The 19,517-nt window shown below is 40.5% G+C and overlaps 1 protein-coding gene across 6 annotated transcripts; it reads left to right on the forward strand.

Annotated features, from left to right (window-relative positions):
* Positions 1 to 1,145: 1,145 nt before the first annotated feature.
* Positions 1,146 to 18,929, forward strand: lyn (LYN proto-oncogene, Src family tyrosine kinase). Of its 6 annotated transcripts, none has more exons than XM_086043132.1 (14): positions 1,146 to 1,277; positions 3,273 to 3,326; positions 6,973 to 7,087; positions 7,177 to 7,219; positions 8,009 to 8,114; positions 8,214 to 8,312; positions 9,762 to 9,865; positions 10,018 to 10,167; positions 10,633 to 10,785; positions 12,608 to 12,790; positions 13,164 to 13,240; positions 13,449 to 13,602; positions 16,293 to 16,424; positions 16,718 to 18,929. In XM_086043132.1, exons 3-14 carry the CDS (start codon positions 7,016 to 7,018, stop codon positions 16,918 to 16,920), a joined length of 1,476 nt encoding a protein of 491 aa, XP_085899258.1. In that variant the 5' UTR covers positions 1,146 to 1,277; positions 3,273 to 3,326; positions 6,973 to 7,015; the 3' UTR covers positions 16,921 to 18,929. The 6 variants fall into 6 exon arrangements, 4 of the variants coding, with proteins under 4 accessions (XP_085899258.1, XP_085899257.1, XP_085899259.1 ...); XM_086043131.1 differs by having other exon boundaries at positions 7,011 to 7,087; positions 16,718 to 18,928; XM_086043133.1 differs by lacking the exon at positions 3,273 to 3,326 and having other exon boundaries at positions 1,148 to 1,277; positions 7,011 to 7,087; positions 16,718 to 18,928.
* The last annotated feature ends 588 nt before the right edge of the window (positions 18,930 to 19,517 follow it).

Raw genomic sequence — 19,517 nt, forward strand, 5'->3', positions numbered from 1 at the left:
TAGTCAGAATACCTTGTCTCAACTAGTGGGCCTGCTGGGAACATCCATCCATCCATCCATCCATCCATCCATTATCCATACCGCTTATCCTCACAAGGGTCGCGGGGCGTGCTGGAGCCTATCCCAGCTGTCTTTGGGCAGTAGGCGGGGGACACCCTGAATTGGTCGCCAGCCAATCGCAGGGCACACAGAGACTAACATCCGCACTCACAATCACACCTAGGGGCAATTTAGAGAGTCCAATCAACTTACCATGCATGTTTTTGGAATGTGGGAGGAAACCAGAGTACCCGGAGAAAACCCACGCAGGCACGGGGAGAACATGCAAACTCCACACAGGGAGGCCGGAGCCGGGATCGAACCCACGACCTCTGAACTGTGAGGCAGACGTGCTAACCAGTCGGCCACCGTGCCGCCTTGCACAGAACATATTCTTTAAAAAAATATGTTTGGTTGACTTCCACTTTAAAACAATTTTAATGTGAAAATAAGCTAAATGTTACCGTTATCCCATGAAAAAAGAGCCTACTTGCATTTTTTGCGCTTAATCTGAATTGCCGTACGGTGTCACAAGATGGCACCAAAGCCATGTCTAATAGAAAAGTAGTGCTCTATAGTCAATAATTATAAACCTTTCTTGGAGGGTGGGGCATCAACTTGTGTTTTTTTTTACTGTTTGCAGCAGGTCCCTATACCTGTAAGTAATGGGAAATTACTGTAAGAATAATGAGAACAAAATACATCTTATTTTTACTATTGCCACTAAATTGTCCAAACCTTTCAAAAAGCCATAAAAAGTTGTACGACATGAAAAGTCACAACATTTTTTTTAATAATAATGATAATTACTATTATCATTAGTCAGAATACGTTCTATGACCCCACACTTTAAAGGTCATGAATACAAATCTAGAGTGCCAAACAAAGGCCTAATTTTGACACAGGCACGATTACAAAACATACCTAATTTTGTGGCTGCTGAGAGCTTCCAAAAGCCATCTGTATGCTGTTCCTGTGTACATGCACTGTACGTATGTGTGCGCGCTGCTGATTATGCAAATAATGATTAGACAATTGCACCAGGAAGTTTCAATGAGGAAGAAAAAACCTAACCAGTTTTTGTGAAGTTCCTCATTCTGGGGGCTGACCTGCCTGCCGAGATCGACGCTAGCAGTGTAGTGAGTGAGTGGGCCAGACAGGTGGAAAAAGCGCACAGCAAATCTGAGTACCAGGGAACGTGTTCACAGTGGATTAACGGTTTGCTCACACATCAAGAGGTAAGGACAATGTGCGTGACGTGTGTGGAAAAACAACCAGCATCGGGTCATTGTGCGCAATCATCGGTGAATTATTAGAGGGTGTGCCTTGAAAAGATGTTGCTTCCGTCCTATTTTTTAGGCTACTGGTAAATAATTTACGTTTCTCTCTGAGGGAGACATTTTTCTATGAGATATTAGTCTTTTAAATGTGCATTCTTTATTTCATTTAAAAGTTTATCCTTGAAGTCAAATTGTTGATTATATTTAAGTTGAAGACTCTTCCTGTCTCCGCTCCATTTTCACGACAGACTTTGACATAATTCCATTGCTAAAAGAGGAAGTTATGTGTGGGTCATTGTGTATAGAATGTCGTGTGCATGTGCACAGGCTCCTAATCTATTCAGATCCTCCGTTTCCGGCTGTTTTGTCTGTTGACTGTCACGTTAAAATTATAACCTGAGGCAGTGATCCAGCAAAGCACAGCACAACCCGCTATTTTTCAACATCATTTTTATTTACTTATTTTCCCAGTGGATCAAATGACTCTGCTTGCAATCAGTCGTTAACACGTGGTATTTTATTTTGGGGAAAAATGGTCAAGTACCATAAAAGTTTTTTTCAAAATGTCCCAAAACAGAAATACTGACCACTGACATATTTTTTATAAACATCACCAGAAGATATACTACTAGCTTTATAGCAGTTGCGGCATTGTAGATCAACATAATTGCTTGGATTATTTTTCCATGGAGCAACAAAAGACTGGAGAATTTGGGGGATGCTCAAATACCTGTTTGGTGAAAAGATTAATTTGAAAGAAGTGAGTGTCATGATTGGGTATAATATGAGTGTCCTTGAAAGGTTAAGTGTTTCCACTAACAAGCATGGTGTGAGGTTCACCACTTTGTCTACAACTGTGTAAGCAAATCATCCAACAGTTGAAGAATGATATTTCTCAATGTACCATTGCAAGTAATTTCGGATTTCTTCATATATTATCAATAATAGCGTCAAAAGAGAATCTGGAGAAATCTGCAGATAAGCGGAAAGGCTGAACACCAACATTGAATGTCTGTGTCTTTTGATCCCTGCATTAACTGGCATCACTTTGTAAACCGCGTGGACTCAGGAGCACTTAAAACTATTGTCAGTTTAAAATTATTGTCAGTTAACACTGTTCATCACTACATCTAAATGTAAGTGAAAACTCAGCAATGCTAAAGCCATATCAAGCACGCACAAACGCCGCTGGCTTCTCTAGACCCAAGCCCATCTAAGATGGAATGACGCAAAGTGGGCTGTGGTCTGACGAGTCCATGCTTCAAATTGGTTTTGGAAATCATGGATTTTGTGTGCTCCCAGCCAAAGAGGAAAAGGACCGTCGGGATTGATATAAGCGCAAAGTTCAAAAGCCAATATCTGGGATGATATGGGGGCCTGTTAGTGCTGACGGAATGGGTAACTCGCACATCTGTGAGGGCACCATTAATCCGGAACGGGTTTTGGAGCATAATTCTATCATTCAAGCATTACTGTGAGTTTTTTCCTGAAGGGGAACCAGCTTTGTATTTTCTATAGGGAAAGCTTGGCTCCTGATGCTGCATCATCACTAGGTGAATGAGGAGTCAGTGTGAAGCGCTTTGAGTGTCTTGAAGGTCGAAAAGCGCTTTACAAGTGAAAGCCCATTTACCACTCTTAGGTGTAGTGGCCAAGTTTCTGAATCTTACTGTTCTTAAAGCAACACTATGTCATATGTCAGTTTTTTTTTTAATTATGGCGGCACCATGTTGACAAAAGGTAGTGCGGTAGTGTTTTGACAAAGTTAACCACATATCCCATGCACACCAGCACGAAGTATCGTGAAATCCTGAGCTGGCCTGTAAGCTGGACTGAATTACATTTCTATTTCCAGTGGCTGTGTGAAAGATGAATATCGATGAGGTAATGAATCTAATTTTTTTAAACAATACCTTTGGTTTTTTGTTTGTTTTGGGGCTTCTGCCACGACACCAGTAATAGACCAGCAGACGTTCGAATCGACTTCCGTCCTTGTAGCAAAAGGAAGAAGTGAGTATGCCGTAAAGTTGGATTTTTTTTAGTGTGCCAGGGTTGCTTCCATTGTCCTCAAAGTTGCTTAGTGCCAGTAAAAAAGGATACAGACTCCCCCCGGGCATGACAAAAGTCCCATTCAACTACTCGTAAGTCAATATTTCATCAAAAAAGTTGTGAAAAAATTGTATTAAAGTCGATTTCCTGCCCAGTGCTGCTTTAAAGGGGAAGTCCACCCAAACATTTTTTCAAGAATATCTTCTATGCAGACCCACTAGTTGAAACAAGGCATTCTAATAAATATTGCGTTTGTGGAATAAGAGTTAATCCACCCGTTTTTAGCCATCTCTGGGGGCGGCCAGTTTGTCACTTCTGTTGACTGAAAATGACATCACAGTTGCCCAGGGCTCAGGTAACAACCAATCACGGCTCACCTGTTTTCTGAAGCTGAGCCGTGAATGGTCGTTACCTGAGCCCTGAGCAGTTGTGATGTCATTTTCAGTCGACAGAAGTGACAAAATGGCAGCCCCCAGAGATGGCTATAAAGGGGTGAATTTTTCTGCTCAACTTATATCTATCATCTAGCGAGGCTAAAAAGGGAGCAGGTGCATGCATCGTGCCCTGCTCGCTCCCGGACGCACAGACGTATTCCACCGCTGTGCCTCGCTCGGGACCCCGCTGCTGGCTGCGCCGAGCAATTCCGGCTGCACCGCCGCCTACCATGCTCCATCGGACACGGTGTGAATCGCCAAATCCTCAAGGAGCTTCCCAGGGCTCGCCAATCGGAGGTGACGCCCACCTGCTGCTGCTGATGCTCCCACAAGCATAGCGATGTTGAACGCCCGGTCGTTGACGAACAAATCGTTTATCCTGAGGGAGCTATTTCTTTCCAACAAATTGAATTTCCTCTGCCTGACGGAGACTTGGACTGGCCCCGGTGAGCGCAGTGCGATGCTTGAACTATTATCGCCTGCATGCTCTTACTTGGATGCGCCGAGAACTTCTGGCCGAGGTGGCGGAACGGCGACGATTTTTAAAAACAAATTTAAATGTAAACAGTGTATATTCGCCACAGCGTTCAGCAGCTTTGAGGGCACATTCTTTGAAGTTGCCAGTGCCGTCCCTCTGCACTGTCATATACCGTCCTCCCAAATACAACAAGGAGTTTCTGAATGACTTTTCAAATCTCCTCGCCGAAGTCATGTTGAGATATGATCACATCCTGTTCATGGGGGACTTTAATATTCACGTGTGCTGTCCTGAAAAATCACTGGCAAAGGACTTTTTAAGACTCATTGACTCTTTCAATGCAGCTGAATGCAGGTTTTAGACCCATTTCCAAGCTGCCTTTTATGTCTAAAATTCTGGAAAAAGTGGTGAACTCACAGCTAAGATCTTACTTGGATAAACACAATGTCATGGAAGTTTTCCAGTCAGGCTTCAAGAAGATGCATATCACAGAGTCAGCCCTGCTACATGTTTTCAATGACATCCTCCTGGCAAATGACACTGGAGACCACGTATGTCTCGTTCTGTTGGATTTGACTGCAGCTTTCGATACAGTAGACCACAATATTCTTTTGACTCGCTTGCAACACCAAGTGGGCATTAGTGGATGCGCTCTAGAGTGGTTTGGATCCTATTTGGGTGGCAGGACTTTTTCTGTTAGCCTAGGTTCCTCTGAGTCCCGCTCTGCCCTTCTATCGTATGGTGTTCCACAGGGTTCTATTTTGGGGCCATTGCTGTACTCATTGTATTTGCTGCCCCTGGGTTCCATCCTTAGAAAACACGATATTTCCTTCCACTGCTACGCGGACGACTGTCAAATCTATATCCCGCTAAGCAAAAAAGAGGCTTTCTCACTAAGACCACTTTTGTCCTGCCTAGAAGACATCAAAAACTGGATGTCACAAAATTTCCTAAATTTCAACGAAAAGAAAACAGAAGTTATGGTATTCGGTTCCAGTGACTCGTCTCCATCCCACCCTGTTGACCTGGGCCCCCTGGTTTCAGATCTAAAGCCAACAGTCTTAAACTTGGGTTTCAAAATGGACAGTGATCTTAAATTGGACCAGCAAATCAGCGCTGTTGTAAAGTCGAGCTTCTTTCACCTTAGACAGCTGGCTAAGGTAAAGCCCCTCCTTTCCCATCAGCACCTAGAAACAGTCATCCATGCCTTTGTTACATCTCGGCTAGATTACTGTAATGCACTTTATTTTGGAGTCAGCCAGTCCTCCCTCAAACACCTCCAGTTGGTCCAAAATGCTGCTGCCCGCCTACTAACTGGAGCTGGGAAGATCGAGCACATAACAGCAATTCTGGCCTCCCTTCACTGGCTACCGGTGCATTTCAGGGTCCAATTTAAGATTCTCCTATTTGTCTTTAAATCATTAAATGGCCTCGCCCCGGCGTACCTCTCTGAGCTACTCGACTCCTACGCACCTTCCCGCAGCCACAGCTCTGCGGACCAGGCGCTAGTCCTTCCCTCTGGAATGGCCTCCCATTGGTTGTTAGGCAAGCCCCCTCTCCGTCCATTTTTAAAACCCGGTTGAAGACACATTTCTTTTCTCTGGCTTTTGATCAGACCTGAAATTTTCGGCTCTTTTCCGGTGTCAATTGTATATAGTGTTTTATGTCAATTTATTGGCTTTATTTATTTATATTTTTATTAATATTTTATATATTATTTATCCATCCATCCATTATCGATACCGCACATCCTCACAAGGGTCGCGGGGCGTGCTGGAGCCTATCCCAGCTGCCTTCGGGCAGTAGGCGGGGGACACCCTGAATTGGTTGCCAGCCAATCGCAGGGCACACAAAGGCAAACAACCGCACTCACAATCACACCTAGGGGCAATTTAGAGAGTCCAATCAAATTACCATGCATGTTTTTGGAATGTGGGAGGAAACCGGAGTACCTGGAGAAAACCCACGCAGGCACGGGGAGAACATGCAAACTCCACACAGGGAGGCCGGAGCCGGGATCGAACCCACGACCTCTGAGGCGGACGTGCTAACCAGTCGTCCACCGTGCCGCCCTATATTAATTATATCTATATTTATTAATAAATATATCACAGCCTTTTATTGTTTTAGTTCTATTATTGTATTGTTTGTAAAGTGCTTTGCTACAGCTCTAGCTGTTATGAAATGCGCTACTAAATGAAATTGTATTGTATTGTATTGTATATTCCACAAAAGCAATATTAATCAGAATGCAGTGTTTCAACAAGTGGGCCTGCATATTCTTGACAAAAATATGTTTGGATTGATTTGCTTTTTAGTTGTTTTGATAAAGATGCACAGTCTAAGGTGGGGTGGGTAATTCCAGTCCTTGAGGGCCTGTATGCTGGATATTTTATATGTCTCCCTGTTCCAACACACCTTATTCAAATGATCAACTCAGCAGTAAGCTCTGCAGGAGCTGGATAATGATCCTGATCATTTGAATCAGGTGTGTTGGATCAGAGAGACATATAAACCATCCAGGATACCGGTCCTCGAGGACCGGAATTGCCTACTCCTGGTCTGAGGTCACCAAATTGCAATCAAATCAATACAATAACTTGATGCAACCTTTTCTTAAATATTAAGTTATGATCCCAAAAAATAAAAAATGCAACCAATCAGTTGAAGCGCTCCTTTTTTTTTTTTTTTTTAGTTGCCAAAACGCTTTTCCATTTTCACTTCCCCATGCAGAGAACATGGGCTGTATCAAGTCCACACAGAACCGCATGCTGAGCGAGGCCACCAAGGAGAAGATCAGTCAGCAGACGGTATGTCATGAATTTATTATAACCTAAAGAAGACAGACAAAAATTGAAGAGAAAAATTTTGAGAGGAACACGTGTGCCTGCTGTTACAGAATAACTCCATGTTGCCTGGCCAGGTATTTCAAAGGAAAGAGGGTACGTTGTATTTTCCAATTTTCATCTCAAGCTTACCAAGTTTTCATTTTAAAATATTGTTGAACAAGTAGTTCTCAAATTTATGACTGCAGTTTGATTCTACTTAATAGGCATATTGTTCCTGTATGTGTTGGTCAAATTCAGATTTGTATGACTTCTGGGCCATTTGACTTTTTGCACAGTACTGTGTATTGTGATCACACCCTCATGTCAAGGATGTATCCTGTGTCTGGACAATGTGAATCCAGCATACTCAGCGTAACGAAGTGTAATCATTGGATTTTCCTTCATACCCCCAGAAGGTTGTTTTGTAAATATGATACAATTAGCAAGTCCCATATGTGGGTGCGAACGTTTTTACATTTTTCTGTACAAATCATCCTTCAGTTTTCTACTTCTTATCCCGTTCATGGTCACAGGTGAGCTGGGGCCTATCCAAGCTGATTTAATCGTAGGAATATTTAACCGTTCACACTGACGTTTACACATATGGGCAATTTAGAGTGTTCAGTTAACCTAATGTCTATGCTACTGGAATGGAAAAAGGAGTTGGAGTAACTGAATAAAACCAAAACAAGCCGAGGGAGGACATGCAAAGGACTAACAGAAAGGTCCAAACTGGGATTTGAACCCGTAACCTTTGACTGCGTGGCAGACGTGCGACTCACCCGCTACGTTACATCACAACTCCAGTAACCTGTCGATAAAATAAATTAGGCTAATGTATTCACTCACTTGGTTAAGTGACAAAGTGTAACATTTATAAATAGTGTATGTCTCCTCCATTAGATCAACACAAGACTGGCAAAATAGTGGTGGGCCTTTACCCATATGAAGCTGTCCATCCTGATGACCTTGCATTCCGCAAAGGAGAAAAGATGACTATCCTTGAGGAGTGAGTGTCTGAGCTGCAAATGTACAAAAACATTCATATTGTTTAGAATGCGAGCCAGAATCCAACAATTGCGCTTAATTACGTGAATACTCTTTGCAGACATGGTGAGTGGTGGAAAGCTAAATCGCTGACATCGGACAAACAGGGCTTCATTCCGTCCAATTATGTTGCCCAAGCAGACACCATGGAAACAGAGCAGTGAGTCTGTCTATATGCCTGTGGTGTGGAAAGTTATTGCGTTATTGTGAGAGCTGTCATGGTTTCGTTACCTAATTTCATTAAATGAGAGTGCCAAAATATTTAGAACATCTTAATTTATGGACAATGTGATTTTTCATTTCTAAATATTACAGTAGCCAGTGGTAACAGTGTATGGATAATTGAATAGTCTTTATTTCCAAACCTAAATTAATAAATAAAACTTAAATAAACAAAAATGTGATCATTACAAAAAAATTTTAAAAAATGGTTAACAAAAAGCGCTATCAAAAGGGGTAAGAAAAGACTAACCGAAAATTAGGCTTCAAGGAAAAACGTACCCAAACTACTTGGTTCAAAAATGGAGACTAACGAAAAATGTGGCTTGCGGTGATGAAAAGAGGGAGCATGGAGCCTCAGCAGGTAGGTATACACCAAAACTCACGGGGACCAAAAACAAAGTAAATCCTACAGCGTGACGTGCAAAGTAAAAACTGAAGCAAGACAGGATGCAAACAGCAAATGACTGCAAACGAATAACAAGAACGATCCTGCATCTTCCTGGCAAGCACGTAGCGCTGGAGCTGATTACCAAATCACTCCCGCAGGTGTGCACCTCAGAACTCGGCGCTGATTCGCATTCGCTCCCGGGTGTGTGCCTCCTTGATCACTCAACAAGCAGCTACCGGCAATCGGGATAAAAAAAACTATTTAAAAATAAGTTAATTTAAATAAATGAATAAATCCTACATGATGAAGTGCACAGTAAAACTGGAGCAAGCCAGCATGCCAATGGCAACAAACACACTAACAAAAGAAACGACCCGGCTTCCTGGAAATCATGCAGTTCTGAAGACTGGGAGCTGATTACAGATGACGCTCACGTGCGACGCAGCCAGAACTTGGCTAATGGTTGTGCTTGGAAAAATAATTGTGGGCCTGAATATTTCTCTCACTGAGCACAGTCCTCCTGTCCCGACACATCATATATTCCAATAAAATGACAAACTGAATAATATGAAATTCAGATCTTCCTTAGACAACCAAAATTGCCATTTTTAATATTCAATAGAAGAAAAAACACGACAAACACAAATTCAAATAATTATTTAACAGTAATTTATGAATAATTTAAAAGTATATATTTTTCATGAATCTCACTGGGTGGGCGGTCCGTCAATCTGGCTCCTCCCCTGACATGCGCACCTCCTTGCTTACTCCACCCAGGTCATTGCACCCCCAAAGGGAAACAAGAAATCAGTTGATAAGAGACAACTCAGTTGATAAGAGACAACTTACTGCAAAAACAAAACATATAGAACATCTCTGAAGAAAGCAGACTAACCACTACAGCATCATTATTAATTTGCGTGTTTATTTATTTTATTGAATTCTTTGGCACAAAAAACTCAATTTTCCAACCACACATTTAATAATTAACCTTCGCAGGTGGTTTTTCAAGGACATTACAAGAAAAGATGCCGAGAGGCAGCTGCTGGCGCCAGCAAACAAACCTGGCGCTTTTCTTATCAGGGAAAGTGAAACTTCAAAAGGTATGGAAATCATATTGCCACTGAGAGGCACCTCCATATTTTCTACATTCACATTCTGACATTTTGACAGCCTTTCTCCTTCACTGAAACCATTGTTGTGTCTGAATTCTGACTCTAATCTTGAAATCGCTCTTCATTTTTTCTCACCCAAGGTAGTTATTCATTGTCCATACGAGATACTGACATCCAGGCAACAGAATCAGTCAAACACTATAAGATCAGGATGTTGGATAATGGTGGTTTCTACATCTCTCCTAAGATCTCCTTCCCTGACATCGGGACCATGATCAAACACTACCACAGTGAGTATAACTTTGAGCAACAGAGGATATTACTTTCCTCAAGTTAGTGATGATTTTTTTGACCTCTCTAATATGCATAGTCTGTTTTCAGAGTCATTGCCTGTTTCCGTACATGTCTGATCTGCAATTCTGATGAAAAAATGCACTTCACACAAAGAACATTTGACTTGAAATCTATTGATTTTAAATTACAGCACTGGGTAAACACTGGTAAGTCAGACACCGTGTCAAAAACCTTCTGGAATCCTCTTTTCATTACAGCACAGCACAAAAACAATGATTGCGACATACAAACCAGTACAGATATTTATGTTCTACTAGATGCAACCATTAGCGCATTTTGCTACCCACTGTTTATTTTTGGAGGATTGCATGTTGCCGTCTATAAAGTTCCATTATAAAAAAAAACAAAAACAAAACTACCTATTATGTTTGTGTGTAAATAAATGTCTGTCTGTTTTCCAGACAAAGCAGATGGCCTGTGTCGTAAACTGGACCGTCCATGTGTAAAGCCTAAAGCTCAAAAGCCGTGGGATAAAGATGCCTGGGAGATTTCCAAGGAGTCCATTACGATGGTGAAGAAACTCGGAGCAGGGCAGTTTGGAGAAGTCTGGATGGGTGAGTACGGAAAGGAATTACAAAGAGAAACGGATGCATTAACATCTATGATTTTCTACGATCAAATAAAATATTCACTTCTCACTTCTTCACTACTCGTGTGACTAAAACGAAAAGAAAGACGCATAAAACAGAACTCAGGCCAATTAAGATTGCTTGAAGAACCTGACAATTTAATATCAGGTAATAAGCATAAGTAATGGCACATGTGAGGGGTTTGGGTTTTTTGGGATTGTAAAACACACAGATGGACCAACTTGCAGGCAAGCAGATAAGGGAAGGCAGGAATACAGAATCCCTCGAAAGTTTTTATTTTTTTTTTAAAAAAAAGGCAAAAAATACAGTATTTCAGGAGCAAAAAAAATACCAGAGTGCAAAATGTAACAAAGAAACTCAAGAGCTTCACTACCAGAGACGTCAGGACAACCTGTTCCGACAAAGGACACGTGACCAAGGGAATAAACCAAGACTAACTACAAGGAACTAATGCTGCATTCCAGAAAAGTGGGAAGGTGAATTTATCCCACTCGGATTGTACCAGTTGCGACCTCAAAGCATTCCAGACAATTGTGAACAACAAAGATGGCTGATGTTATGTTTCGTCCATCCATTATCCGAACCGCTTATCCTCACGAGGGTCGCAGGTATGCTGGATCCTGTCCCAGCTGTCTTCGGGCAGTAGGCCGGATACACCCTGAACTGGTTGCCAGCCAATAGAAGGATGTTTAGCTCCTCAAAAAACATATTTTGACCTCCAACAAACCTGCTTTCATAATTTTCTTTATTTATACAAATAAAGCAATACCTCATTTTATAAGCATTTCATACATTTCACTGAATAACTTAATGCAGGAAACTACCAGCATATCTTCATGCAGTCAGTACAAATCATGTGTGTTGAATAACTGAATGTATAAATAAAAGTGGATGAAATGTATTTTTATCATCTTGTAAATTATGTCTTGCCATTCACAGTCTTTGTCTCGATCGCCATTGTCGAGTCATGACTAACGTCAGATTAAAGCAACTCTGTGAAATAGCACCTCCCAGTTTAAGTATCGTTCCAGTGCACTTTTCCTGGTTGAAAGCCAGAAAACTCTGACTTTCCACTCTCCTGGAATGCAGCATAAATACAAACAGACTAACAAGACAATGAGGCACACCTGGACATTTCCTGGAGGGGGGTGATTGGTAGACACAAGGAGCAAGGCTAAAAGAAGAGTTGTAGATAAAGACATAACAAGTAGACTTGGAAGACATGAAAAAGGGATGCTGTAAAACATTACACAACATGAAACAAACTAAGTCCAGTCAAAACAATGAAAAAGTCAATAAATACAAAAATGATTCATGATTCGTTACATTTTCTCTCCCATAATTTTTCATAGAACACATTTGAACACTAACAACATACTTGGCATATCGTTGCTGTCATGTGAAAAACACATCTCCATTTTTTTTCCATTTTCTTATTTTTACCTGAATCATGTTTCCGCGTTACAGAAATCGCATTAAAGTGAAAATTAAAAAAGTTTCCAAAATTGGAGATACGTGTTTTTCACAGGATAGCGATGATTTTTAAGTATCAATGTGGAAACAAGAAATTATTCTTTTACTTTGCTCACAGGAAATTAATTTTTTCACAAGGAATCAGCCAAGAGAGAAGTTTAGACGGAAATGGCAAAAAAAAAAAAAATCTTAAGGATAAGGGTTGGCTTGCTTATTGAATCCATTTTCCACCTTTTTAGCACATTTAGTTGTTTTTTTGTTTTTGTTTTTTTTTATGACTTCAAGACCTCATTTTTTCTGTCTTCCTCATCAGCTTACTACAACAACACAACCAAAGTGGCAGTGAAGACGCTGAAACCAGGCACCATGACAGTGGACGCCTTCATTGAAGAGGCAAACATCATGAAGACGCTACAGCATGAAAGACTTGTGCGTCTCTACGCTGTCGTGACAAAGACACAACCAATATACATCGTCACCGAATTCATGGCCAATGGTAAACTACATCACAGGAGGAAGTCAGCATCCTTTAATCACGACCTTGTAGTACAACAATGATGTTCTAAACCAGAGGTAGGGAACTCCGGTTCCTCGAGAGCCATATCCTGCCTGTTTTGGATTTCTTAATAACGTGATTTGAAATGCACTTGGTACGCATGGTAAAAAGATGACAATCCATGTGTTTTCACTTCTAATTGAGAGCTAGAGCGAGTTATGATCACAAGCAGTATATCACTGTGCACTATCACATATTTCAGACATTCAACCAGATTGTGGCAAGGCTTATCATGGATGGATTTTATTGTTCATCATCAATATTCCCAAATGTGAAATTGCAGATGTGTTTTTTCCTCTTCTCTGGATGTTAGGAAGCCTACTTGACTTCCTCAAGAGTGACACATGCTGCAAACTGCAATTGCCCAAGCTCATTGATTTTGCGGCGCAGGTGATCCTCACACAGATCTCAGTACCTCGTCACTCACTCCAATGTATTTTTGTTTTGTCCCACCTGAATTAATGATCTTGAATGATGATGTTGTATCTATTTTACATTTGCATTTATGAATAAGCTCTCGGTCCTCATATATATTGATGAGAATCAATTATGCGCAACCCTTCTCTAAATCATGCTTTTCTTCTTCAATCCATTGCAGATTGCAGAAGGCATGGCATACATAGAGAAGAAGAAATACATCCACAGAGACCTGAGAGCTGCAAATGTTCTTGTGTCCGAGAGCCTACTCTGTAAAATTGCAGATTTTGGACTGGCGAGAGTCATAAGTGATGATGAGTACACTGCCAAAGAGGGTGCGTGCGTGTGTGACTTTTGTGTTATTTCATTGGTTTGTTTTGTTGCTTTTTTTGTCAATAAGTCATTCTGGTATTTTTGGCCAAACATAATACCAGCCAGAGCAGGGGGTTTCCGACTTGAGCCTTCAGAGGGTCTTTAAGTGCTAATCCACTTATTAATAGCACCATCACATCACAAAAAAACGTACAAAAACGCTATATGTTCGGCATTAAAGAAGAGACAGAGGTGTTTTGCGTATTTGAGAGTGAATACCATTAATACTAAGGCAAATAAACACAGTTACCTTTTATCTTCCAACACATCACCTCCAAACAACTCCCAAACTCAACACTACAATATAGCAGTTCACAATCAATATGAATCAATAAAAAAAAACTATAAATAAATTATATCGTTCTCACCAGAGTTGCTAATGTAGATGCGGGAGTCCTCCTTTCTTTTCTCCTGCCTGCCTATGTAAGCTAACTGTTCCACTCATACTGCTCTGAAAGTGCCCCAAAAAATCATTTGCAGGTTGAAACAAGCCAGCCAGTAACAGTGTGGTTGACCTAGCTTCATAAAGTCCAATTTTTATTATAAAAAACAAATCAGAGAGATAAACATAGCAGAACCAATCAGAGGAAGGCATAATGCCGGCATCACTCTGAGGATTCGTGAGCGCGCAAAGTAGTGAATCTGAAATCTGATTAGTAAAATAAAGAAACAGCGATTTCAACGGTGGGTGTGTGGTCGATGCCAGCACGGATTCTGAAGGTGTTGGGTATTTGGATGGCAACACGTCGAAGCTGCGCTTCAAACAGGCCCGTGTTAAAGGTTCGGGACAGTGTTAAAAAAAAGAATGTTGGCGTTGCACTAACACCACTTAGTCATAAAATAGCCTCCGTAGTCAAGATGTAATACTGATGCATCATTAAAATGTGGTGTTACTTGGATCCGACCCTAATATATATATATATATATATATATATATATATATATATATATATATACATTTTTTCTATTTTATTGAAACCACGCCCTTAAGAATTTGAAGTTGACTGGTTAGTGTCGTGACAATTTTCTTCAGCATCATTTTCCTCCTCACTTGCAAGACGGAATCAAACTTCCCTAAGGTAGGCAAAACCTTCACATGATGTTATTTAATGAAAAAATGTTTTTGCCTCATAACTTGGCTTGCTCTTGAGTTTTCTATTTCATATTGTTTAAAACAGATAACAGTAATTAGCCAATTATTAAAATTCCACATCATGTTTACATCTTTATAGAACTTTAAAGTAGCCTATCGATGTGTGTCGTTCACGTGGGTTACAAGGCCAATCGAGTTCATTAAACATGGTATTTAACATGTTTTGGTTCAAGCTAGAGCGACACGCCGCACTTTATTTCAAACTTATTTATGTGACTTTTCTATTGACTCTTGAATTACGATTGCTTGAATTACGGTTCATATTAAATCCTGTGTATGTGTGAAGTTGTAGGATGCCTCTAGTGCACACAAACCTGCTAACAACTTGTGTGTCTCCTGGTGAGTCGCCCAGCTGACTAGATTCAGTCTAATGAGCGTTATATGTCGGCTGCTTGGCAAATGTCCTTCCTCCAATCGGTAAGCAAGGCCTCGCCTATTTCTGTGAGTATTGAGTTGCGAAAAAAATTCTAGATTTTTCTCATTTGGCCATTCAGGAAATGGACTTCAGAATGTAATGTTAATTGTTTTGTGTCCATATTCTTCTGTCTGTTTTGCAGCCATGTCATTTTTTAAGGTGGCCTAAAGACTCTGCAAGACCACTGAGCATCTGAACAGCCATCCGATGATGAATGCATGTCCACGATGAAACATTTGGCCAACCAGCCAGTTGTCAAAGTTTGTCAAAATGAAGGCAATGTTTGTGTGTCGAGAGACGCTACGCTATCCAGACAAGGTGTCAGGGTCTTGTCAAATACTATATGTAATGTCCTGTTTTTCCACTACCTCCTGGGTTAAAAACGAAAGAACTGATGGCCAGAATGGAACATTTGTATGTGTGGGTACTGAAAATGAATTCCCTACTTGCAGCAAAATTGTTAACGTCATGACGATAAGGCATTTATTTTCACCACACATGTTAGTACTATGGAGTTTGGTGATTACCTGCATGCATTCACAGTAGAATGGAGGAGGATTTGTTCACAGTTTCTTGCCATGCCCTACTCCTGCTTTGTATGAGCTGCCTGGGAATGATTTAATAAAAGAAAATTGTTTTGAACTGAAATCTTGTAATGTGTTTTATTTAAGATAGTTAGGCATGGGTTATTTTTCCCCTGACTGGATAGGGTTGTCATGACCACTCATTAGTGTCAAGTTAAGCACTCAACATTGTCATTATTACTGCACTGTCAACACCATATTGTGTTACTTTACTACACTATTGGGTGTTCAACATTGAACGCTTTAGTAAATTTTACTTTAAGTGCTTCTGATAGTGCAGAATTTGGGACAGTAGAGAAGGTCCCGAAGTCCCTGGCTGCACGTCACTGGTGTCTAATGTGATGCTAAATGTCATCTTTGCCCTCTAGCATACAACGATGCACACATTATGAATGTTGCCGGCACATGAAATTAAATCTTCATTATGATAAGGTTTAGCAAGAAACTATTCATCAGTTGTCTAAAAGGATGTATTGTGTTGTATGTGTTTGTCCCCCCCAGGAACTAAGTTCCCCATCAAGTGGACCGCACCCGAGGCCATCAACTATAGCTCCTTCAGTATCAAGTCAGACATGTGGTCCTTTGGAGTTCTGCTCTATGAGATTATTACGCTTGGGAAAATGCCTTATCCAGGTGAACATTTAATATATCTATTTATTGTCGTTGTTGTACCAGAAAAGCTGATCATTCCATTACAACATCAGGCACACTACTGTCTTAAGCCCCCTTCATTTGCCAAATTACCACTTTTACCACAGTTGAGTTACAGTTGGTAGTAAATAATAACCTTGAACAGAAATTACAGTATAGAACTGTAGGGTAGAGAGGAGTAAAAATGTACCTGTATTCATTCCTGTTGCTGGTGACATTACAGTATAGTTATCAACTGCTGCATCTCTTCGTCCTTGCCTGTGTATTTTTTTCAGGTATGACAAAAGTGGAAGTGATATCCTCTGTGCAGCGCGGCTACCGGATGCCCTGCCCCGACGACTGTCCCGCCGAACTTTACAACATCATGACGTCCTGCTGGAATAGTGCGCCGGATGACAGGCCCACTTTTGATTACATGCAGAGCGTCCTGGATGACTATTGCACTTCTACTGAGGCACAGTATCAACAACAGCCTTAGAGGTTTTTGGAGTTGGAGGAATTTTTGGAGGTATTCTTCCTCACCTAGAGATGACAGGTTTTTTTTTACCCACATTTTGACTGCAGTTACTCTTGGTGTTGTATTTATGAAAGCTACGTGTGAAAATGTCTAATGGACTCTATAAGAATGTATAATAGTTATACTGCTCTGTAATTGAGTTTTTTTTCTTTCATTTGAATTGATATTGGCTGTGATGCGTTATGTCATGCTGAAAATGACATGAGAGGGACTTAACGTATTTGTGTCATCCTTAAGCCTGCCTTTCGATACTAGAGACAAAATTCAAAATGAACACAAAATGCATAGAGTAGAAATTGTATTTGAAAATGTATTAAGTTAAATATGAATATATATTTAATTGGTGTCATTTAAATTAAGGTACACTTACAAATCCAAATAGATATTCATAGGCCCAATTGCATTTTGTAGCAGCTTTTTAGGTTCTAAACATGAGTGAAAACATCATGTGGTTCTGTAGCAAAATAATGATGTCAGTTAACCTTTAAAGCGACCTGCATCAAATATTGACATTGCAACTGCCAACATTTGTTTTTAAGTCGATGTTAGGGTGCTTGATTTGCATTTGTCATTGACCAGCCAATTGTATTTCCTGCTTCATATTGAAGTACTTCAACTTCCTTTTTTAAGTCATAAGCCTGCATTGCCTAGTTATCACTGATCAGTTTAAAAACTGTTACTTGAGTGTTAAACCTGAACTTAACCAAAGGAGGACTCAAAACTGTTGAGAGCATAAAGATATTGTTGAGTGGTGTTGTATATGTTGTCTGATGATTTGTATACTCTGTTATTTTTTTTGCATGTCTGTTGCAAATATCATGTGATAGATGTCGTAAATACAGGGGCGGAGCCATGGGTGGGCCTGGGTGTACACAGGCCCACCCAGATTGACACACTGCCCACCCAGTGAGATTCATGAAATATATACTTTTACATTTTTAGTAAATTATTATTAACCTTCTAAGGCCCAAGCTATTTTTTACATGCATTTTTTTTTTCTTTTTGCTAGTTGGGCTTATTGAAACCTAATTACAAGAAAAAACAAGCATCATCTTTTAGTTTTTTGTCATGTCATGTCATGTCATCTTCCAAACCGCTTATCCTATATAGGGTCGCGGGGAGTTGCTGGAGCCTATCCCAGCCGTCAATGGGCGAAGGCAGACTACACCCCGAACTGGTCGCCAGCCAGTCGCAGGGCACACATAGACACTGTCACTGAGCGGGAATCGATCCCACGCTGCCCGCACACAACTCAGGCGTGTGTACCACTACACTATCAGCGGACTTAGTTTTTTGTATCGTATTGTACTGTATTTGGTATACTGTATTTTGACTGTAGTATGCAATACTCTTCTGAGACCACAAGATGGAAGTGTAAGTGCCCACATATGTGTCCAAAACACCCACCGTTCCACAATGCACATGCTTGGGGACACACGAGCTAGAAAGTGCTGTCCACGTATGTGGCCACTAAGCCTTAGGTCCTAAGGCTTAGGAGGTTAAATTATTTTTGAATTTGTGTTTCCTTGTGTGTGTTTTTTATTTTTATTTTATTGAATATTGAGAATGGCATAATTGTGGTTGTCTAAGGAACATCTGAGCTTCATATTATTCAGTTTGTCATTTTATTTGAATATACGATGTGTCGGGACAGGAGGATTGTGCTCAGTGAGAGAAATATTCAGGCCCACCCTGATATGTCCAGGCCCACCCATTAGCCACGTTCTGGCTCCGCCCCTGCGTAAATATACAATTTATATTATCCATACATACATTTTCATGAAGAACTTCCTCATTCAGGGTCGTGGGGACTTAGAGCAAAAGGCAGACTACACCCTGGACTGGTCGTCAGTCAATCACAGGACACACATTATGACAAACAAGCAGTCACTGTCCAAAGTACACCATCACTGAGTGGGAACCGAACCCATGCTGCCTGTACATAAATCAGGCAAGTCAACCACTACTAAACCATTAGTGACTCATGTATTTATTATATTACAGTTTTGCATCATTAAAAATGGCAATGAAAACTGGCAAGTATGACAAAATTGTTGAAATAAAAGATCATATTACTGTTTTTAATCACAGTGACATGTTATATACTGTTATGCAGGTGTCACCAACGTGGCACCAAGTACAAGGACCGTTATGAATAGCCTGCGGACCTGTTACACACACACACACACCCACGTGCGCGCACACACGCTCACACACACACACACACACAAAATGTGATTTCCTTTTATTGTTGTAAAAATGATCATTTGAAATGTAAACACTTGCAGAGTTTTCTAGATAGTGTTGTATAGTGACGTGTGTCTGCTTCCCACCTTCTTAAATCATTAATATGATCAGTGTCTTCACATAAATGGATAGAATTAATTTAATTATAACAACATAATTAAAGGTCATAATTTCTTAGCAAGAAGATTTTGACTGGTAATACCGTATGAAATTCTACATTTTCATATCCTGTATGTATTAGGTGTCATCACTGTATCGTTTTTAAATCTCTGTCAGTAATATTATAGTTCGCACTTATCTACATATTTGGG

This window comes from Filicampus tigris, chromosome 10 (genome assembly GCF_054856515.1).
Source record: "Filicampus tigris isolate MCC_2025a chromosome 10, RoL_Ftig_1.0, whole genome shotgun sequence".
Classification (NCBI taxonomy): Eukaryota; Metazoa; Chordata; class Actinopteri; order Syngnathiformes; family Syngnathidae; genus Filicampus; species Filicampus tigris.

Excerpts from the sequence above, each read along its gene's own strand:
- lyn (XM_086043132.1), top strand. The coding sequence starts at position 7,016 with ATGGGCTGTATCAAGTCCACACAGAACCGCATGCTGAGCGAGGCCACC. Across the intron at positions 9,866-10,017 it reads GGAAAGTGAAACTTCAAAAG|GTAGTTATTCATTGTCCATA; the intron begins GTATGGAAATCA and ends TTCTCACCCAAG. Across the intron at positions 16,425-16,717 it reads TGGGAAAATGCCTTATCCAG|GTATGACAAAAGTGGAAGTG; the intron begins GTGAACATTTAA and ends TATTTTTTTCAG.